General features: G+C 36.2%; 1 protein-coding gene and 1 pseudogene across 2 annotated transcripts in view; both read left to right on the forward strand.

Moving 5' to 3' along the window:
* CEP290 (centrosomal protein 290) overlaps positions 1 to 23,339 on the forward strand; it is a 97,299-nt gene that overhangs the window by 14,921 nt on the left and 59,039 nt on the right. Inside the window, exons 11-18 of the mRNA XM_079936196.1 lie at positions 276 to 399; positions 4,492 to 4,664; positions 5,394 to 5,556; positions 7,058 to 7,158; positions 7,231 to 7,318; positions 9,032 to 9,144; positions 10,697 to 10,781; positions 11,335 to 11,477. Of these exons, the coding sequence (XP_079792322.1) occupies positions 276 to 399; positions 4,492 to 4,664; positions 5,394 to 5,556; positions 7,058 to 7,158; positions 7,231 to 7,318; positions 9,032 to 9,144; positions 10,697 to 10,781; positions 11,335 to 11,477 (990 nt within the window). The remainder of the gene's footprint in view (positions 1 to 275; positions 400 to 4,491; positions 4,665 to 5,393; positions 5,557 to 7,057; positions 7,159 to 7,230; positions 7,319 to 9,031; positions 9,145 to 10,696; positions 10,782 to 11,334; positions 11,478 to 23,339) is intronic.
* Positions 9,165 to 10,425, forward strand: LOC307193890 (annotated as a pseudogene). The gene is made up of 3 exons: positions 9,165 to 9,221; positions 9,338 to 10,111; positions 10,324 to 10,425. The product of its transcript is annotated as an uncharacterized misc_RNA (transcript).

The raw sequence follows: 23,339 nt of genomic DNA on the forward strand, positions 1-23,339 counted from the left end.
AGTTATTAGAAGCCACAAATATTAGAGAGTTCTGGAATTCGTATTTGTGAGAGTGCTAGCCCTTATATCATCTTTAAGTACTAGAGTGACAGCAGTATTCCTACAGTGATTAGTGCAGTTGAGGTATACAAAATAGTAAAAGGCACAGTTTTGACTCACAAGAAATATATTCTATAGTCTTGTTGAAAAAAACAAGACCTACCTTTTCTCTTACTTTAAAAATGTAGATTAATATTCATGAAGTGATAATATGTAATATTCAAAATATTTTATAGGGTATACAAGAACGAGATAGTCAAATTAAGATGCTCACTGACCAAGTAGAGCAATATACAAAAGAAATGGAAAAAAATACTTTTATTATTGAAGATTTGAAAAATGAGCTCCAAAGAAACAAAGGTAATTCAATGTTTTATAAGTATATAGTCATTTTATATACCATTAAGTTTTTAAAATATTTTATTTTTATTAAAATGAAATTATATTATGCCAACAGATATATTAGTGATTTTTCTGTATTTGAATTTTATATTCTTAAAAAAACTGTACAAGGTATTATTGACTACTGTATATATATTAGTATTTACACATGTAAATGATGGCAGTATTTTCTGTAGTTTTTCTCTGATGAAAACTACATTAACCCCTATTACCAGATTGGCTGTATAAAAGAAATGAAAAATGGTGATATAATTGTATTTATCCTCCTTTTTGCAATTAACAAAGAATGGAAGAAAATAAAATTTTGATCAGTGTAGCAACATCGCAGAGAGTTTTCAGAAGTAATTGACTTGTCAACATTTGAATTAACCTTACCCAACTTGATATGTCATCATATTCTCCCTACCTTGGGTCATGCTAGCTTACCTAACTCATCAAATCCTTTGAATGTAAGCCCTTACAACGTTAGTGATCTTATATTTCCAAAAGACTATATACTGTAGATATACCAGAACACATTAATGCAAACTATTCATAATAAGTTCATGACATATTTATTGTAATTGCTGAAGATAAAAAAAAATTAGACACAAAGGGGAAATAATGAGTGAGTCTATGTGTGTGTTTGTGTGTAAGTGAAATAATGGTAGTGTGGTTGTAATTTAGGTAGTGAGGCAAAAGCCTCACTGAGGAGATATTTGAACAAAGACTTAAAGAAGATGAGGGAGTGAGCCATGTGGATGTCCCTAAGCAGTGAGAATAAGTGCAGGGCCCTGAAGCAGGAGTGTACTGAGCATGTTTGAGGAACAATAAAGAAGCCTTTGTGGCTGGAGCAGGGTGAGCAAATGGGCAGTAGTAGGTGATGAGATCAGAGAGGTAACGAGGGGCCATATCATATGGGGCATTACAGTTCATTGTAAGGACTTTGGCTTTTCTTTTAAGTGAGAATGGACATCAAAAAATTTCTGAAGAAAGGAGTGATATATTTTGACTTGGACTGTGTCTGCCATAGACTCTAGGAGTGGTAAGGAGAGAAGCAGGGAACCTGTTATAAGACTACTGCAATAACCTGGAGAGAGGTGATGGTAGTTTAAAGCACGGAGGTAGCAGTGGAGTTATATGTAGTCAGTTCTGGATGTATTTTGAAGGTGATAGAAATGAAATTTGCTGACAGATCAGATGTAGGATGTGAAAGTTATCAGAGCTTTTGGTCTGAATGCTGGGGAGGGCTGTGGAAAGAGCAGGTTTAGAGATGGTCAGGTACTTAGTTAAACAGGACATGTTAAGTGTGAGATGGCTATTAGACATCTGAGTGAAAATGTTAAGTAGGTACTTGTATATAGAAGTCTGAGGTTCATGAGGACAGTCTGGGTTAAACATATTAATTTGGGAACTTTATGCATAAAAATGGTACTTGAAATCATGAAGCTGGCTGAGATCATCAAAACAGAAAATGTTGGTTAAAAAGAAAAATCTTAAGACTGAGCCTTGGGATGCTTTTATTTTAGAACTTGGGGAGATGAAAAGGAACAACCAAAAAGGCTGAGAAGGAATGACCAGAGAGATGGGAGGAAAACCAGGAGCACGTAGAGCCCTGAAACTCACATGTGGAATGTCATCAAGGAAGAGCATAAGCAACTGTGTTCCATACTATATTCATTGCTGCTGATAAGACAAGAGGAGCACTAAAAATTGACCACTGGATTTAGCAGTGGTCATTTTTGGTTCAAGAGAAAATGGGTAGAGATGAAATAGAGCCAATACAGAGACTTTTGAGGAAAAGGAAAGGAGAAAAATAGAGTGGTAGCCTGAGGGGAAAGGGGGATAAAGAAAATGTTTTTCTCTTTTAAATGGAAGAAATAATCATGCTTCTAAGTTAATAGGAAAGATCCATTAAAGAGGAAGCAAGTCATGAATTGATGAAGCAAGGGAGGGAGAGAAGGACTTCTGGAGTAATATTCCTGAGAAGGCAATGGCATGGGATCTAGTGTTCAGTGGAGTAGTTGGCTTAGGAGCACAGAGAGTTCATCCATAGGAACAGGAAGAAGGGTGGGGTGTGTAGTTACTGTCCGATGTGGCTGGGTAGATGTCCTGACAGTAAAAGTTTTGGTTTTCTCAGTGAATGAGGAAGCAAGGTTCTCAGCTGAAAGTGAGGATAGAGGCAGATATATTAGAAGTTTGAGGAGAGAGAAGTAAAGAGAAGGTGGGAAATGGTCATCTGGAAGAATGAACCAGACTAGGGAAATATAGTGTGACTGTTGAGCAGCATCAAGCCCCACTTGCTATACTTATTTCTACATGTGTCTGTATTATGTATGTACTAGAATTATTCTTTGACAGTAGCTTAAATTGCTTAAAAGGATCACTGATGTTGTGGGGTTTGCATATTCCAGTCACCAGGAGAAAAAGTGGCGGTTGATTTCTGCTGTCAAATAAGGAAGAGGTCTTATATAGTGACGCTTCTGTCAGTCCGTAGTCATGTAATTCCTGAAGTCCACAGAAGGTGTGTGTACTAGGCTATACTCTGTATATTGAATTTAACTTGTGCATGACAGTTAATGGTGGTCTCCTTTCATTGGTTAAGATTAGTTTTAGCTCGTAGAAGCATCTGAAAAATGGTGGCAAAATCAAGATAGAAGTTTATTTCTCACTTCTGTATTGGTCTAGTTAGGCAGTCTAGGGTATTGCCTTCATCTGCCTCATGCAAAATGGAACTTTACCCTCACATCCAGTCCCAAACAGCGAGGTAGAGGAAGAGGAGGCAAGAAGCAAAGAGCATGTACTGAAGGATAGGCAGGTAATATATTGTGGAGGGCCTTGCAGAAGAAAGGGAGAATAGATTTTGGGGACAGGAGCCTCTGTCACATTCTCCAGCTAGGCTGTTAACTCCAGAGAACAGGACTCACTTCTTATAAACGTGTGTGATCTCCCACACTAGTCCAGTGCCTGTATGTAAGTATATGACCTATAAATCAGTAGATGTTTATTATGGATGAGTGTAAGAATGATTGTCAGTAAATTTTAGAATGATACGAATACTATATTTTGGTCTTAGCAACAGTTTGTTAAGATGTACAAGTAGGAATTTTTTTTTTTTTTTTTCCCGGTTCGCGGGCCTCTCACTGTTGTGGCCTCTCCTGTTGCGGAGCACAGGCTCCGGACGCGCAGGCTCAGTGGCCATGGCTCACGGGCCCAGCCGCTCTGCGGCATGTGGGATCTTCCCAGACCGGGGCACGAACCCGTGTCCCCTGCATCAGCAGGCGGACTCTCAACCACTGCGCCACCAGGGAAGCCCGGGAATTTTTTAACTATTAGTTACAGTTAAGTTTAGCTGCAACTGACAGAAAAAAATCGAATGTAACAATGGTTTAAACAGGATGGAAATGTACTTTTCCGTGATATAATCAAAGTTGAGGCAACTAGTTTAGTGTAGGTGTGCTACTTGTACAAATACCAGATACCAGGGACCCTGTATCTTGTTGCTTTGACTATCAGCATGAGGTTTCCATCTCATGTTCTAAGAAGACTGAGTTCCAGCCCTAATGTCCATATTCCAGCTGGCAGCAAGGAGGAAGGAGAAAAGAAAATTTCACTCCTCTCCTTTAAAAACATTTCCTGAAATGTGCACATGGTCTTTCTGTTTATATCCTATTAGTCTCATGACCACACCTAGCTACTGGAATGTAAGTGGAAATTTAGTCGTTATTTCAAGTGGCCATGTGTCCGTCTAAAAATCCATAGTTCTATTACAGTGGACGAAAGGGAGCTAACTATTAGAAACAGCAGCCTTTGCCACAATTATCATTCTTTGTAAAGCAGTGTTTTCCAGTCTTTTATAATCCATACCCTTTCAGCTAAGATTTTATTAAAATTTCCTTTTTAGCTTTATAAATAAAACCAAATCAAAACTTTATTTTACAAATATAAAATTATAATATTAAATGGACTTTTTTTAGTGACATACCACATTTCCTGCTTCCCATACTGGAACCAGTGTTTTATAGGAGTAAGTAGTCCAGTTTATTCATGATTTTAATTTTTACCCTGTAGGAGCTTCAGCACTTTCTCAACGGACTCATTATATGAAAATTCAGTCTAAGGTTCAAATTTTAGAAGAGAGAACTAAAGAGGCTGAGAGAACAGCTGAACTGGCTGAGGCTGATGCTAGGGAAAAGGATAAAGAACTAGTTGAGACTCTGAAGCGATTAAAAGATTATGAATCGGTATGTATTTTTATCTTGTCAATCAAGGAGCTTAGAATTATCTTGCCACTTATAGACTGTTCTGTGCCATTTTCTTTATACCATTTAAAAACATTCCAGAAGTATCTCGTGATAAAGATTATCCTAATTGATTTATACTGAAGTGTTCAAACTTTTGTGCAGCATTTACTTTTTGGCAGAATTGTTTTCAAACCATTTGATTAAAGCATTTTGCCCAGATAATCAGCTTTGGTGAGGCAGCAGGATTAGATTCTTTGTAATCTGTGTCATTGTACCACCATGTAGATGTGACACCACTGATGAGTTGTCTAAAAGTTGTAACAGAAGCAGTTTTACCACCTACTGTGCCAACACAGCCTTACTTTGTACTTTTTATATTTTTAAATCTGATTACTGCTAAGTCAGGCAACTAATAACCTACATATTCTAATGGTATTGCTGATTCTCCCTTACTATTCCTTTTCTGTATTTTGTTAAGTGTTTTATGTGTAATATTCTGAGTCACTTTGCCATTAGGATGCTATACTGGGAAATTTCAACTGTTCCATTTCCCGTTATTATTATTACTGGATTTGTTTTTTAAAAGTACAGTAAAAAACACAGTTTATAGTTGTAAATCTTAGTTATATGTGTACTTCCCCTCAGACTTAATAAGAAAACAAATTCATGAATTTGACAGTTTATTCAAATAAACAATGTTATATTTAAATTATATTGGGTATTTTTCAGGGAGTTTATGGCTTAGAAGATGCTGTTATTGAAATAAAGAATTGTAAAAACCAAATTAAAATAAGAGATCAAGAGATTGAAGTATTGACAAAGGAAATCAATAAACTTGAATTGAAGATCAATGATTTCCTTGACGAGAATGAGGCACTTAAAGAGCGTATGGGTAAGTCATCTTTTAAGATATGTAGTTTGCTCAACCTAATTGTCAAGTCATTTTTTTTGGCTTATGATTATTTTTAGATATTTGGATGCTTTTTTATTTAATAATTCCTCCTATAAAAATACTTAAAACAAGTAAAAGTGGAGCTGTTCCAGTTGAAGTGGGATCATGGATTTGATGGAGCTGCGATGGTGGTTGGACAGACCTGGAGCACGGCTATATTCAGTCAGAGATCGCCTCAATAATAATTGCATGCTTAAAAAAAGGAAAGCTACTTAGTTAATACCACTATTAGAAATTACGCTTTTTTTTTTCCAACAAAAGTAGTGTGTTAGTTTGCAAAATGCTCTAGTTTCAGATGAATACATGGGGACATTTAGAAATACTGTTTAATCCTTTTTAAGACTTTTAAATACTTGACTTTTATAATTGGCACTAAGTTTTACTTGGGTTGAGTATTTTAAGGTTACTATTGATTCTAAGAAGTAATAAATATAGCTTGAGAGTTTATATATTGATATCAATAAATAGTTCATTAGTGAATATTACTAGTTTGAATGTTACGACAGTCCAATCTAAATTGCTACTTTAAAATGGAAATAAATATCTAAATCATGATTTCATTACACTTGGTAAATACCAGTTAATGCTTTCTTAGAGTTAAAATGATCACCTGTAAAAACTATTCTCTAAAGGAAGGAAAAATAAATATTTTATACATATTATTTATTCGTAAAAAAGTGTCTATCTGGGACCCAGAGTAATGCCAGGACCTCAATTTAGACTTAGTCTAATCAACTTGATCTACCAGATCATGACCAACTTCAATATGGACGTTCCTAAAGGTGACTGAGCCGTCACAAACACCAGATTTTCTGTTTTTTAAAGGCCCCAAATCTTGCTTTATAATTACTTGAGACAATCTTGATATCTGGTTTTCAGAGCATAGCTGCTTAGTAATGGGAAGTTAGGAAAGAGGCACACTGAGAGTGTCAGTCTAGTCATGACAAAATATAATTGATATTGATATTAATATTGACTACTATGTGCCAAGCACTGCTATAAGTACTTTATTTGGGTTAATTTTATTATACACCTGACAACAAGCCAAAAAGAAATACGTGTATACATTCATACACATGTACTTACATATAGTATTATCCCTACAACCAGTTAATAGTTGATAGTGGGAATTGAACCCAACTTTGTTTTATTACAAAGCTTCTGTTCTTAGTACATTATAGTACCTCTCTGACAGTCCAACATGGAAGACAGATCATAATATGTCTTTGTCAGGATTTCCATTAATAATTGTGATAAAATTTTAGCTTGTATGGTTACAGTTCAAATACCTCAAAAATTCTTGCACAAAAATCCCCATTCTTCAGTGATGGTGGCTAAATAGATTATAACCAGTTGCTTGATGATAACCAGTTGCCGTATGAAGTTTTTGTAGTTCATTTGAATATTAATAAGGTTTTAATCATTCTGCTTTTTATTTTAGGCCTTGAACCAAAGACAATGATTGATTTAACTGAATTCAGAAATAGCAAAAGTTTAAAACAGCAGCAGTACAGAGCTGAAAACCAGATTCTTTTGAAAGAGGCAAGTGCAGTAGTCAATTGGTTATTTTCCTGGTTGAAGTAAAGAAAAATATTAACAATTTTAATTTTGTAGATTGAAAGCCTAGAGGAAGAAAGACTTGATCTGAAGAAAAAAATTCGTCAAATGGCTCAAGAAAAAGGAAAAAGAACTGCAACTTCAGGTATACTGTTATTCCAAACCTTTAAAAGAATCATTGGAAAATGAATTGTCTGGATCTGTAATTTTCTGTATGTGAGAAATAGTATTGCTGTATTACTGTGGTTTTGCTACAAGTTTGATAAATGAAAATAATGGCCTGATGAAGAGTGTATGAGTGAGTGTCACTGAGTTTAGTCCTAAATCTAAACAGTTAAAAGAATAATAAGTGAACAAAAAACAAACATCAGAATCATGGACTTTTGAAAAATTTACAATATAGTCTGTATTAATTTCTAGACAATCCCAGTATGTTGTGATTAGTAATGATAAAACAGTAATTTTTGTCAATGTATGTTACTGTTAATATTTTCTTTCTCTTTAAAAGCTATGCATTGGAAGCTTTAATTGTACATTATTCTTTACTAAGTGAAAGTAATGTTTTATTGAATAAAAATTAACAATTTTTTGTTTTGTTTTATCTTACATGGTATAAAGAGAACAGCTGGTTTATTTTTTAATAGCTATTACAGGGCTTTTTTGTAAGACCATAGAGAAGGCTTTTTTTTTTCTAACTTGGCCCAAGCCCACAATTATCTATGAATAATAGAGGTTTTTTTGTTTGTTTTTGTTTTATTTTTTTTTAGCATTATGCTGTCTATAGTACATCAAAAATTTCTAGAAGGGCAAAACTTCATAATTTATTAGTGTATTAAGCAATTTAGTCATTATTCATGATTCTTATCTACTTTCTTAATATGTGTCTTTTAACTATTTAAGTACTTATTAATATGGGAAAAGAATGATAGCGAAGATAAAATTTGTAATTATTTTTCATTAATATCTTTTTTAAGATTATTTTAATTTTATTTTATTTATTTTTTTGAATACATCTTTATTGGAGTATAATTGCTTCACAATACTATGTTAGTTTCTGTTGTACAACAGAGTGAATCAGCCATATGCATACATATATCCCCATATCCCTTCCCTCTTGAGCCTCCCTCCCACCCTCCCTATCCCACCTCTCTAGGTCGTTGCAAACCACTGAGCTGATCTCCCTGTGCTATGCAGCCGCTTCCCACTAGCTATCTATTTTACATTTGGTAGTGTATATGTCAATGCTACTCTCACTTTGTCCCAGCTTCCCCCCATGCCCCCTCCGTGTCCTCAAGTCCATTCTCTATGTCTATATCTTTATTCCTGCCCTGCCACTAGTTTCATCAATACCATTTTTTTTTTAGATTCCATATATATGCATTAGCATACAATATTTGTTTTTCTCTTTCTGACTTACTTCACTCTGTATGACAGACTCTAGGTCCATCCACCTCACTACAAATAACTCAATTTCGTTTCTTTTTATGGCTGAGTAATATTCCATTGTATCTTAAAAGCTTTTGCACAGCAAAGGAAACCATAAACAAGATGAAAAGCCAACCCTCAGAATGGGAGAAAATATTTGCAGATGAAACAACAGACAAAAGATTAATCTCTAAAATATACAAACAGCTCATGGAGCTCAATATCAAAAAATAAACAACTTATTAATATCTTATTAAAAGTGAGCTAAATCAGGAAGTTGTATAGGAGGCTACATATAGATCAAGGATTTTGGAAATAATTATTCTACATTTTGTTTGAGTTAAAATTTGATTCTAGTTTTTAAGAGTTAAAGTATTGGAATAATAGCAGAGTTATTTTTATGCTTCTCATTTGTTAATTCTTTTATATGTAGGATTAACTGTTGAGAACCTGAACCTAACTGAAGACTTTTCTCAAGAGAATAAAATGGAAGGAAGAAAATTTGATTTCATTAGCCTCAAAAATATGAGTGAAGCACAATCAAAGGTAAATAGTAAGGTACTGCTATGGTGAAGAGAATAAAGAAAAATATTATTATCAGGCCTTTCATTTCTGCCCCCATTGTCTCATTTTGGACATTGCTTCTTTTTATACTTGTTAAATAAAAGGAAGATGTTTTATTTCAATAACCTGTCAATCCCAAGATTCATTAATGAGACATTATTTACTCTGAATACAGATTAGGAGTTCAGATAAAGTAGAGCTGCCGCATAGGAAACCATCATTCAATATTCCACAGTCATGTCAGAATGAGCCTGAAGAGAATATGACCATAGGATCATTATCAAGAATGTTATCTGAAATTCGTCATAGTGTAGAAAGTGAAGTGGATCCTTTTGTCTCTTTAACTAGACATTCTTCATCTATACAAGTGAAAGATAATATTTCACCTCTAGAAACTATTACAATAAGAGAGATTTTTAAAGCACCCTGTCTATAGTCTTTAATAAATCTAGAATCATTAGTCAATACCTTTAGTAGGGAGAATCATGAAGAAATAAATGACCATTTATACTCTGTTTCTGATGAATCTATGAAGAAAGTATCAGGAAGCCATCAGGCACTTGAGAAGACTAATTTCACATAAAAAAGTGATTCTTCTTTACGAGCCTTATCAACAGCTTCAGACTTAATGCAGAAGTTATCACTTAGGCAAAAATCTGCAATACTTTGTCAACAAATTCATGAAAATAGAGCTGACGTGGCTAAATCACAAGTAGCAGCATCAGAAGATGAACAGGTTCATACCCCAATAAACTACGCTTATACCAATTTCAAAGAAGATGTAGGAAAAAGTGAAGTACCCGTACAGACAGAGATTTTGAAAAGTAATCTTGAAGTTAATGTTCTGGACCCTGTGCCAATTCCTGCACAATCAAAATTATCTCAGATAGATCCACTTGCAAATCTTATAGAACAGCTATGGACAGAACTAGTATTTCTTAGATCTCAGGTGAGCTCTCCTCCAAATTACATTCCTGGGATTTTTTTTTTAATTCTTTTTTATGACTAACAAAATTCGATAAGTAGCAATTATAATAAGAATTCTTTTATGTTTGCACATTAACACTAATTTATACACATTCTGTCTTTTAAAAGATCTAAAAATGCAATACATCTGAAATGAACTCATTGACTTGCCTAATTTATTAAATGTTTCTTTAGAATGAAGCCATAGCACAGGATTTATTGATCAAAGAAGCACAAAGTAGAAATGCAGAAATAGAGCTTGAACGTCATAGAAGCCAGGCAGAACGGGTAGTGTAAGGGCAGATCATTAAAAGAGATGATTGTGGTGCCAAAGACAAAAACCTTCCTTATCTGTTTGCCTTTTGCCATGGGTGTGGGGTCGGGGGGGAGGTGGGAGGAGGATCATTATCTGTTTTACCTTTTAGATTTTATTTTATTTTTGTGAGTGCTGCTACGTTTCTGTAGCTTGCTGTGGGTATGTTAAACCTCAATTGGTCAAACTTCTTTAAACTTCAAAACTATTGTCATTTTTTTTAAATCAATTTTTTTCTCTTTATGTTTTGTTTAGAATGAATTTCTTTCAAGAGAACTAATTGAAAAAGAAAGAGATTTAGAAAGAAGTAGAACAATAATAGCCAAGTTTCAGAATAAATGTAAGTCACTATTATCTCTTATTTTTCTTATTTATTTAGTCTGTACTGAAAATTATGGGATTGAAAGGACTTCACTACATTCTGTTTTCTAATCTGTTTTAGCCTTAACTAACTATAATGTATAGACTTCAGTCTCTCATTCATCTATTTGGTTTGCCTTGCTATATTCATTTTCAGAGCATGTTATTAATCTGAATTTATTGTGATGATAAATAAGTCTATTTTTCTCTTTTGTTCTCTAATGAAAGTACAGTTAGAAAAACAAATTTAAGAAATTTTTAATATAAAATAAAGGCAAAGTATGCTTATGATTTATTTCTTTCAGCCATGAGATATATATATATATATAGATATGCACAGGATTTAAATAGGTGTGTGATTTAACTTCATCATTCACACATTGGATTTATAGTTGAATTTTTTGTACATTTATTTGCATTTGCATTTTATAAATGGGTTATTTTTACTGTATGTGAAATATTTGTAATCTATATAGCATAGTGTAAATTGTAAAAAAATCTATTCATTCAATGAAAAAAATATTTCATTTTAGTAAAAGAATTAGTTGAAGAAAATAAGCAACTTGAAGAAGGTATGAAAGAAATATTGCAAGCTATTAAGGAAATGCAGAAAGATCCTGATGTTAAAGGAGGGGAAACATCTCTAATTATTCCCAGTCTTGAAAGACTAGTTAATGTAAGTTATTTTTATATTAATGGTTTTATTTTGTTGTTTCATCACTTCAAAGATATTGTTCCACTCTCATTGATCTCCACAGTTTCTGATGAAACATTTGTTGTCATTTGAGTCATTGTTCTCCCGTATGAAATGTGTAGTTCTTCTTGGGCTACTTTCAAAACTTTCTCTTTTTATTTGGTTTTTGCCAGTTTGACTGCAATGTGCCAAGGGTGTGTATGTGTGTGTATGTGTGTGTGTAGCTTGTTTGGGGTTTGCTGAGCTTGAATCTGTTCACTTATGCTATTCACCACAATTGGGAAGTTTTCTGCCATTAATTTCTTCAATCATTTTTTTGCCTCATTCTCTCTGGGACGCCACTGAAACATGTTAGACCTTTTGATATTGTCCCACAACTCCTTGAGGCTCTGTTCATTTTTTCGTTCCTAATTTTTTATCTTTTCTGTTCCCAGTTGGATAATTCCCATTGATTTATCTTCAAGTTCACTGATACTTTCTTCTGTCATCTCCATTTTTCTGTTTGAATGGTCAGCTTGAGACCTGGCAGAGCTTTTACACAGAATTTGAAGATCCCTTTTGTTGGTTCTTTTCCTTCTGGAATTCCCCTCTCACTATTCTGTGGCTTTGGGTCCTATCCTCTGGTTTTTAGGCCAGAAAGAAGACAGGTCACTGGAACTGCAGCTTGCCCTCTCAGTTAAGCCTTAAAAACAACAAATTTACTGCTTGCTAGTCCTGTCTTCCAAGTTTCAAGTCCCCTCCAAAATCTGTTGCTTTTGTTCATTTTCTAGAACTTTTATGTAGTAGTTTTTTGTATTCACTTGTTAAATGTGGGAGGGTAGGTCTGTTAGGACCTTACACCACAAACCTAGAAGTGTAATAGGATGTAGTAAGAATATTTTGAATATTTAAAGACTTAAGAATTACTATGAGAAAGATTTTAGCCATTAAATGATGTTCTATTTATATTTACCATATAGGGACTTAAGAGTTCTACGGTATTGATGAGTGTCTGTTATATAAACTTGAATAAAACATAAATTTTTAGATTCTTAATATTTAAATCTATGTCATTTACATGATCTGAACATAGTTAACATGCATTATTATACTATGCTTGATTTATATAGAAAAAAGTCTTATTCATTGAATTGCTTTTTTTATGATTAGTCAATAGTTGAATACTTTTGTTTTTGAATTTTATTTTATTTTTTTATGCAGCAGGTTCTTATTAGTTACCTATTTTATATATATTAGTGTATATATGTCAGTCCCAATCTCCCAATTCATCCCACCACCACCGACTCCCGCCACTTTCCCCCCTTGGTGTACATACGTTTGTTCTCTACATCTGTGTCTCAATTTCTGCCCTGCAAACCGGTTCATCTGTACCATTTTTCTAGGTTCCACATATATGTGTTAATATACGATATTTGTTTTTCTCTTTCTAACTTACTTCACTCTGTATGACAGTCTCTAGATCCATCCACATCTCAACAAATGACCCAATTTCGTTCCTTTTCATGGCTGAGTATATTCCATTGTATATATGTACCACATCTTCTTTATCCATTCGTCTGTCGACGGGCATTTAGGTTGCTTCCATGACCTGGCTATTGTAAATAGTGCTGCAATGAACATTGGGGCGCCTATGTCTTTTTGAATTATGGTTTTCTCTGGGTATATGCCCAGTAGTGGGATTGCTGGGTCATATGGTAATTCTATTTTTAGTTTTTTAAGGAATCTCCATACTGTTCTCCATAGTGGCTGAATCAGTTTACATTCCCACCAACAGTGTAAGAGGGTTCCCTTTTCTTCACACCCTCTCCAGCATTTGTTGTTGTAGATTTTCTGATGCTGCCCATTCTAACCAATGTGAGGAGATACCTCATTGTAGTTTTGATTTGCATTTCTCTAATAATTAGTGATGTTGAGCAGCTTTTCATGTGCTTCTTGGCCATCTGTATGTCTTCTTTGGAGAAATGTCTATTTAGGTCTTCTGCCCATTTTTGGATTCGGTTGTTTGTTATTTTAATATTGAGCTGCATGAGCTGTTTATATATTTCGGAGATTAATCCTTTGTGCATTGATTCGTTGGCAAATATTTTCTCCCGTTCTGAGGGTTCTCTTTTTGTCTTGTTTGTAGTTTCCTTTGATTTGCAGAAGCTTTAAAGTTGCATTAGGTCCCATTTGTTTATTTTTGTTTTTATTTACATTACTCTAGGAGGTGGATCAAAAAAGATCTTGCTGTGATTTATGTCAAACAGTGTTCTGCCTATGTCTTCCTCTAAGAGTTTTATAGTATCTGGCCTTACATTTAGGTCTATTCCATTTTGAGTTTATTTTTGTGTATGGTGTTAGGGAGTGTTCTAATTTCATTCTTTTACATGTAGCTGTCCAGTTTTCCCAGCACCACTTATTGAAGAGACTGTCTTTTCTCCATTGTATATCCTTGCCTCCTTTGTCATAGATTAGTTGACCATAGGTGCGTGGTTTATCTCTGGGCTTTCTATCATTTTCCATTGATCTATGTTTCTGTTTTTGTGCCAGTACCATACTGTCTTGATTACTGTCGCATTGTAGTATAGTCTGAAGTCAGGGAGCCTGATTCCTCAAGCTCCGTTTTTCTTTCTCAAGATTGCTTTGGCTGTTCGGGGTTTTTGTGTTTCCATACAAATTGTGAAATTTTTTGTTCTGTGAAAAATGCCAGTGGTAGTTTGAAAGGGATTGCATTGAACCTGTAGATTGCTTTGGGTAGTAGAGTCATTTTCACACTGTTGATTCTTCCAATCCAAGAACATGGTGTATCTCTCCATCTATTTGTATCACCTTTAATTTCTTTCATCAGTGTCTTATAATTTTCTTCATACAGGTCTTTTGTCTCCTTAGGCAGGTTTATTCCTAGGTATTTTATTCTTTTTGTTGCAGTGGTAAGTGGGAGTGTTTTCTTAATTTCACTTTCAGATTTTTGATCATTAGTGTATAATAATTCAAGAGATTTCTCTGCATTAATTTTGTATCCTGATACTTTGCCAAATTCATTGATTAGCTCTAGTAGTTTTCTGGTAGCCTCTTTAGGATTCTCTACGTGTAGTATCATGTCATCTGCAAACAGTGACAGCTTTACTTCTTCTTTTCCAATTTGCATTCCTTTTATTTCTTTTTCTTCTCTGGTTGCTGTGGCTAAAACTTCCAAAACTATGTTGAATAATACTGGTGAGAGTAGGCAAGCTTGTCTTGTTCCTGATCTTAGTGGAAATGGTTTCAGTTTTTCACCATTGAGGACGATGTTGGCTGTGGGTTTGTCATATATGGCCTTTATTATGTTGAGGTAAGTTCGCTCTCTGCCTACTTTCTGGAGGATGTTTTTCATAAATTGGTGTTGAATTTTGTCGGAATCTTTCTCTGCATCTATTGAGATGATCATCTGGTTTTTCTCCTTCAATTTGTTAATTTGGTGTATCACATTGATTGATTTGCATATATTGAAGAATCCTTGCATTCCTGGGATAAATCCCACTTGATCATGGTGTATGATCTTTTTAATGTAGTGTTGGATTCTGTTTGCTAGTATTTTGTTGAGAATTTTTGCATCTATATTCATCAGTGATATTGGCCTGTAGTTTTCTTTCTTTGTGACATCTTTTTCTGGTTTTGGTATCAGGGTGATGGTGGCTTCGTAGAATGAGTTTGGGAGTGTTCCTCCCTCTGCTATATTTTGGAAGTGTTTGAGAAGGATAGGTGTTAAGTCTTCTCTAAATGTTTGATAGAATTCTCCTGTGAAGCCATCTGGTCCTGAACTTTTGTTTGTTGGAAGATTTTTAATCACAGTTTGCATTTCAGTGCTTGTGATTGGTCGGTTCATATTTTCTATTTCTTCCCGGTTCAGTCTTGGAAGGTTGTACGTTTCTAAGAATTTGTCCATTTCTTCCAGGTTGTCCATTTTATTGGCATAGAGTTGCTTGTAGTAGTCTCTCATGATCCTTTGTATTTCTGCAATGTCAGTTGTTACTTCTCCTTTTTCATTTCTACTTCTAGTGATTTGAGTCTTCTCCCTTTTTTTCTTGATGAGTCTGGCTAATGGTTTATCAATTTTGTTTATCTTCTCAAAGAACCAGCTTTTAATTTTATTGATCTTTGCTATCATTTCCTTCATTTCTTTTTCATTTATTTCTGATCTGATCTTTATGATTTCTTTCCTTCTGCTAACTTCGGGGTGTTTTTGTTCTTCTTTCTCTAACTGCTTTAGGTGTAAGGTTAGTTTGTTTATTTGAGATGTTTCTTGTTTTTTAAGGTAGGATTGTATTGCTATAAACTTCACTCTTTTTTTTTTTTTTTTTTTTTTGCTGTACGTGGGCCTCTCACTGTTGTGGCCTCTGCAGTTGCGGAGCACAGGATCCGGATGCGCAGGCTCAACGGCCATGGCTCACGGGCCTAGCCGCTCTGCTGCATGTGGGATCTTCCCGGACCAGGGCACGAACCTGTGCCCCCTGCATCGGCAGGCGGACTCTCAAGCACTGTGCCACCAGGGAAGCCCCTATACTTCACTCTTAAAACTGCTTTTGCTTCATCCCATAGGTTTTGGTCGTCGTGTTTTCATTGTCATTTGTTTCTAGGTATTTTTTGATTTCCTCTTTGATTTCTTCACTGATTTCTTGGTTATTAAGTAGTGTATTGTTTAGCCTCCATGTGTTTATATTTTTTACAGATTTTTTCCTGTAATTGATTTCTAGTCATAACGTTGTGGTCAGAAAAGATACCTGATATGATTTCAATTTTCTTAAATTTATCAGGGTTTGATTTGTGACCTAATATATGATCTATCCTGGAGAATGTTCTATGAGCATTTGAGAAGAAAGTGTATTCTGTTGTTTTTGGATGGAATGTCCTATAAATATCAATTAAGTCCATCCTGTTTAATGCATCATTTAAAGCTTGTGTTTTCTTATTTATTTTCATTTTGGATGATCTGTCCATTGGTGAAAGTGGGGTGTTAAAGTCCCCTACTATGATTGTGTTACTGTCGATTGTGTTACTGTCGATTTCCCTTTTTATGGCTATTAGTATTTGCCTTATGTATTGAGGTGCTCCTCTGTTGGGTGCATAAATATTTACAGTTGTTATATCTACTTCTTGGATTGATCCCTTGATCATTATGTAGTGTCCTTCTTTGTCTCTAGTAATAGTCTTTGTTTTAAACTGTATTTTATCTGATATGAGATTTGCTACTCCAGCTTTCTTTTGATTTCCATTTGCATGGAATATCTTTTTCCATCCCCTCTCTTTCAGTCTGTATGTGTCCCTAGGTCTGAAGTGGGTCTCTGGGTCTCTCTGAAGTGGGTAGACAGCATATATACAGGTCTTGTTTTTGTATCCATTCAGGCAGTCTATGTCTTTTGGTTGGAGCATTTACTCCATTTACATTTAAGGTAATTATCAATATGTATGTTCCTATTACCATTTTCTTAATTGTTTTGGGTTTGTTATTGTAGGTCTTTTCCTTCTCTTGAGTTTCCTGCCTAGAGAAGTTCCTTTAGTATTTGTTGTAAAGCTTGTTTGGTGGTGCTGAATTCTCTTAGCTTTTCCTTGTCTGTAAAGGTTTTTAATTTCTCCGTCAGATCTGAATGAGGTCCTTGCTGGGTAGAGTAATCTTGGTTGTAGGTTTTTCCCTTTCATCACTTTAAATATGTCCTGCCACTTCCTTCTGGCTTGCAGAGTTTCTGCTGAACGATCAGCTATTAACCTTATGGGGATTCCCTTGCATGTTATTTGTTGTTTTTCCCTTGCTGCTTTTAATAATTTTTGTTTGTATTTAATTTTTCATAGTTTGATGAATATGTGTCTTGACATGTTTCTCCTTCAATTTATCCTGTATGGGACTCTCTGTGCTTCCTGGACTTGATTAACTATTTCCTTTCCCATATCAGGGAAGTTTTCAACTATAATCGCTTCAAATATTTTCTCAGTCCCATTCTTTTTCTCTTCTTCTGGGACCCCTGTAATTAGAATGTTGTTGCATTTAATGTTGTCCCAGAGGTCTCTGAGACTGTCCTCAATTCTTTTCAGTCTTTTTTATTTATTCTGCTCTGCAATAGTTATTTCCACTATTTAATCTTCCAGGTCACTTATCCGTTCTTCTGCCTCAGTTATTCTGCTATTGATCCCTTCTAGAGCATTTTTAATTTCATTTATTGTGTTGTTCATCACATTTTGTTTGCTCTTTAGTTCTTCTAGGTGCTTGTTAAACGTTTCTTGTATTTTCTCCAATCTATTTCCAAGATTTTGGATCATTTTTACTAATAATATTCTCAATTCTTTTTCAGGTACACTGCCTATTTCCTCTTCATTTGTTACATCTGGTGGGTTTTTGCCTTGCTCCTTCATCTGCTATGTGGTTCTCTATCTTCTCATTTTGCTTAACTTACTGTGTTTGGGGTCTCCTTTTCGCAGGCTGCAGGTTCGTAGTTCCTGTTGTTTTTGGTGTCTGCCCTCAGTGGCTAAGGTTGGTTCAGTGGGTTGTGTATGCTTCCTGGTGGAGGGGACTAGTGCCTATGTTCTTGTGGATGAGGCTGGATCTTGTCTTTCTGGTCGGCAGGTCCACGTCTGGTGGTGTGTTTTGGAGTGTCTCTGACCTTATTATGATTATAGGCAGCCTCTCTGCTAATGGGTGTGGTTGTGTTCCTGTCTTGCTAGTTGTTTGGCATAGGGTGTCCAGCACTGTAGCTTGCTGGTCATTGAGTGGAGCTGGGTCTTGGCTGAGATGGAGATTTCTGGGAGATTTTCGCCGTTTGGTATTACATGGAGCTGAGAGGTCTCTGGTGGACCAATGTCCTGAACTTGGCTCTCCCACCTCAGAGACACAGCCCTGATGCCTGTGTGGGGCACCAAGAGCCTGTTATCCACACAGCTCAGAATAAAAGGGAGAACAGATGAAAGAAAGAATGAAAAAGATGAAATAAAATAAAATGAAATGGTTATTAAAATAAAAATATTTTAAAAATTTTTAATGTAATCAAAAAAAAGAAAGAAGTGAGCAACCAAATCAAAAAATAAATCCACCAATGATAAAAAGAGCTGAAAACCATACTAAGAGAAAAAGAAAGAAAAAACAGACAGACAGAACCCTAGGACAAATGGTAAAAGCAAAGCTATATAGACAGAATCACACAAGAAGCATACACATACACACTCATAAACAGAGAAAAAGGGAAAAAATATGTATCGTTGCTTCCCAAGTCCACGTCCTCAATTTGGGATGATTTGTTGTCTATTCAGGTATTCCATAGATGCAGGGTACATCAAATTGATTGTGGAGATTTAATCCGCTGTTCCTGAGGCTGCTGGGAGAGATTTCCCTTTCTCCTCTTTGTTCGTCCAGCTCCTGGGGTTTAGCTTTGGATTTGTACCCGTCTCTGCGTGTAGCTCACCTAAGGGCATCTGTTCCTCGCTCAGACAGGATGGGGTTAAAGGAGCTGCTGATTCTGGGCTCTGGCTCACTAATGCTGCGGGGAGGGAGGGGTACGGAGTGTGGGGCGAGCCTGCGACGGCAGAGGACCACGTGACGTTGCACCAGCCTGAGGATCTGTGTTCTCCCAGGGAAGTTGTCCCTGGATCATGGGACCCTAGCAGTGGCGGGCTGCACAGGCTCCTGGGAGGGGCGGTGTGGATACTGACCTGTGCTCGCACACAGGCTTCTTGGTGCGGGTGGCAGCCGCCTTAGCGTCTCATGCCCGTCTCTGGGGTCCGCACTGATAGCTGCGGCTCGCGCCAGTCTCTGGAGCTCCTTTAAGCAGCGCTCTTAATCCCCTCTCCTCGCGCACCAGGAAACAAAGAGGGAAGAAAAAGTCTCTTGCCTCTTTGGCCATTCCAGACATTTTCCCGGACTCCCTCCTGGATAGCTATGGCGCACTAGCCCCGTTTAGGCTGTGTTCACGCAGCCAACCCCTGTCCTCTCCCTGGAATCCGACTGAAGCCCAAGCCTCGGCTCCCAATCCCCGCCCGCCCCGGCGGGGGAGCAGACAAGCCTCTCCGGCTGGTCGGCACCGATCCTCTGTGTAGGAATCTCTCTGCTTTGCCCTCCGCACCCCTGTTGCTGTGCTCTCCTCCGTGGCGCCAAAGCTTCCCCCCTCTGCCACCTGCAGTCTCCGCCCGCGAAGGGGCTTCCTAGTGTGTGGAAGCTTTCCCTCCTTCACAGGTCCCTCCCGCTGGTGCAGATCCCGTCCCTATTCTTTCGTCTCTGTTTTATTTATTTTTTTTCTTTTGCCCTACCCTGATACGTGGGGAGTTTCTTGCCTTTTGGGAGGTCTAAGGTCTTCTGCCAGCATTCAGTAGGTGTTCTGTAGGAGTTGTTCCACATGTAGATGTATTTCTGATGTATTTGTGGGGAGGAGGGTGATCTCCATGTCTTACTCTTCCGCCATCTTGAAGCTCCTCCCTCCCATACACATTTTAAGATTTTTTGTTCTAGTTCTGTAAAACATGCCACTGGTAATTTGATAGGGATTGCATTGAATCTGTAGATTGCTGTGAGTAGGATAGTCATTTTCACAATATTGATTTTTCCAATCCAAGAACATGGTATATCTCTCCATCTGTTTGCATCATTTTTGATGTCTTTCACGAGTGTCTTAGAGTTTTCTGAGTCAGGTCTTTTACCTCCTTAGGTAGGTTTATTCCTAGGTATTTTATTCTTTTTGTTGCAATGGTGAGTGGGATTGTTTGCTTAATTTCTCTTTCTTATCTTTCGTTGTTAGTGTATAGGAATGCAAGTGATTTCTGTGCATTAATTTTGTTTCCTGCAACTTTAGCAAATTCATTGATTAGCTCTAGTAGTTTTCTGGTGGCATCTTTAGGATTCTCTATGTATAGTATCATGTCATCTGCAAACAGTGACAGTTTTACTTCTTCTTTTCCAATTTGTATTCCTTTTATTTCTTTTCCTTCTCTGATTGCCGTGGCTAGGACTTACAAAGTATGTTGAATAATAGTGGTGAGAGTGGAAATCCTTGTCTTTTTCCTGATCTTAGAGGAAAGGCTTTCAGTTTTTTACCATTGAGAATGATGTTTGCTGTGGGTTTGTCGTATATGGCCTTTATGATGTTGAGGTAGGTTCCCTCTGTGCCCACTTTCTGGAGAGTTTTTATCATAAATGGGGTGTTGAATTTTGTCAAAAGCTTTTTCTGCATCTATTGAGATGATCATATGGTTTTTCTTCTTCAATTTGTTAATATGGTGTATCACATTGATTGATTTGCGTATATTGAAGAATCCTTGCATACCCTGGATAAATCCCACTTGATCATGGTGTATGGTCCTTTTAATGTGTTGTTGGATTCTGTTTGCTAGTGCTTTGTTGAGGATTTTTGCATCTATATTCATCAGTGATATTGGTCTGTAATTTTCTTTTTTTGTAGTATCTTTGTCTGGTTTTGGTATCAGGGTGATGATGGCCTCATAGAATAAGTTTGGGGGTGTTCCTTCTTCAATTTTTTGGAAGAGTTTGAGAAAATTGGTGTTACCTCTTCTCTAAATATTTGATAGAATTCACCTGTGAAGCCATCTGATCCTGGAACTTTTGTTTGTTGGAAGATTTTTAATCACAGTTTCAATTTCAGTGCTTGTGATTGGTCTCTTCATATTTTCTATTTTTTCCTGGTTCAGTCTTGGAAGGTTATACCTTTCTACGAATTTGTCTGTTTCTTCAAGGTTGTCCATTTTATTGGCATAGAGTTGCTTGTAGTAGTCTCTTAGGATGCTTTGTATTTCTACAGTGTCAGTTGTAACTTCTCCATTTTCATTTCTAATTTTATTTTTTTATTTATTTTTTATTTTTTTATTTTTATTTTTTTTTTGCGATACGCGGACCTCTCACTGCTGTGGCCTCTCCCGTTGCGGAGCACAGGCTCCGGACGCGCAGGCTCAGCGGCCATGGCTCACGGGCCCAGCCGCTCCGCGGCATGTGGGATCCTCCCGGACCGGGGCACGAACCCGCGTCCCCTGCATCGGCAGGCGGACTCTCAACCGCTGTGCCACCAGGGAAGCCCCTCTAATTTTATTGATTGGAGTCCGCTCCCTCTTTTTCTTGATAAGTCTGGCTAAAGGTTTATCAATTTTGTTTATCTTCTTAAAGAACCAGCTTTTAATTTTATTGATCTTTGCTATTGTTTTCTTTGTTTCTGTTTCATTGATGTCTGCTCTAATCTTTATTATTTCTTTCCTTCTACTAACTTTCGGTTTTGTTTGTTCTTCTTTCTCTAGTTCCTTTAGGTGTAAGGTTAGATTGTTTATTTGAGATTTTTCTTGTTTCTTGAGGTAGGCTTGTATTGCTCTAAACTTCCCTCTTAGAACTGTTTTTGCTGCATCCCATAGGTTTTGGATCATCGTGTTTTCTTTGTCATTTTTCTCTAGGTATTTTCTGATTTTGTCTTTGATTTCTTCAGTGATCTCTTGGTTATTTAGTAACATATTGTTTAGCCTCCATGTGTTTGTGTTTTTTATGTTTTTTTCCTTTTAATTGACTTCTAATCTCATAGTATTGTGGTCGAAAAAGATGTTTGATATGATTACAGTTTTCTTAAATTTACTGAGGCTTGATTTGTGACCCAAGATGTGATCCATCCTGGAGAATGTTCTGTGTGCACTTGAGAAGAAAGTGTAATCTGCTGTTTTTGGATGGAATGTCCTACAAATATCAATTAAATCTAACTGGTCTATTGTGTCATTTAAAGCTTGTCTTTCCTTATTAATTTTCTGTCTGGATGATCTGTCCATTGGTGAAGTGAGGTGTTTAAGTCCCCCACTATTATTGTGTTACTCTCGATTTCCTCTTTTATAGCTGTTAGCTGTTGCCTTATGTATTGAGGTGCTCCTATGTTGGGTGCATATATATTTCTAATTGTTATATCTACTTCTTGGATTGATCCCTTGATCATTATGTGGTGTCCTTCCTTGTCTCTTGTAACATTCTTTATTTTAAAGTCTATTTTATCTGATATGAGTATTGCTACTCCAGCTTTCTTTTGATTCCCATTTGCATGGAATGTTTTTTTTTTATAATAATACCATTTTATTAGCAGAGAGTGTTACTAGTATGTTAAAATCTTTCTGAGGTAGAGAATCATTTAACAAAATTTATGAAACCCTTTTGATTCCCTTTGTTCCCTATATATCCCTTTATAATTCTGACTTTTCTTCTCTGGTTGGTGACTTTGTTTTTTCTCCACTGTTTTAAGTATCTAAAATGATTCTTCATACTTTCTTATGTGAATATCTTTTATCTGTGATGCTGCCCACTACTAATACTCAGATCAAACTCTGTTCTACAAGGGAAACTCTATTTAGTGACCAAATAGAAACAGAATAATAGCCCAGAAAGATTCTACGTTTTTTTTATTTTTATTTATTTATTTTTTTAATTTTTTTATTTTAATTGACAGCCTGTGGCCTTCCTAGGATTCTTGTTTCCATCGATTTTGTCTGCTTCTCTTCTGGGTTATCATTTTTTTTTCTGACTGGTATGCCCCATCTGAATGACCTAACACTACGTCCTCTAAGAAATCATCAGAATCAATGACAGTTTAGATCAGATAATTCCGGCTTCTGCACTTTAGTTCACTTTCTATTGCTGTAGGGTGTTTTTCAGGGCCCCTAATCACCATCTAATTCAATTTCATTTTACCACAAGGATTTATAGATAGCATGTTGCTATTTTTCAGCAAGACAACTAACTAGACTACTTTGTCATCTGTCAGAATACCTCCTTCTGCCTACTTCTTTCTGCTATCCCCTTTTAATTAGTATAAATTATTACTCCACATGGCCTGCTCTCATCTCCTTAGGGTAAAGGCTTACTCTTACAGACCTACT

This window comes from Stenella coeruleoalba (genome assembly GCF_951394435.1).
Source record: "Stenella coeruleoalba genome assembly, chromosome: 11".
NCBI lineage: Eukaryota > Metazoa > Chordata > Mammalia > Artiodactyla > Delphinidae > Stenella > Stenella coeruleoalba.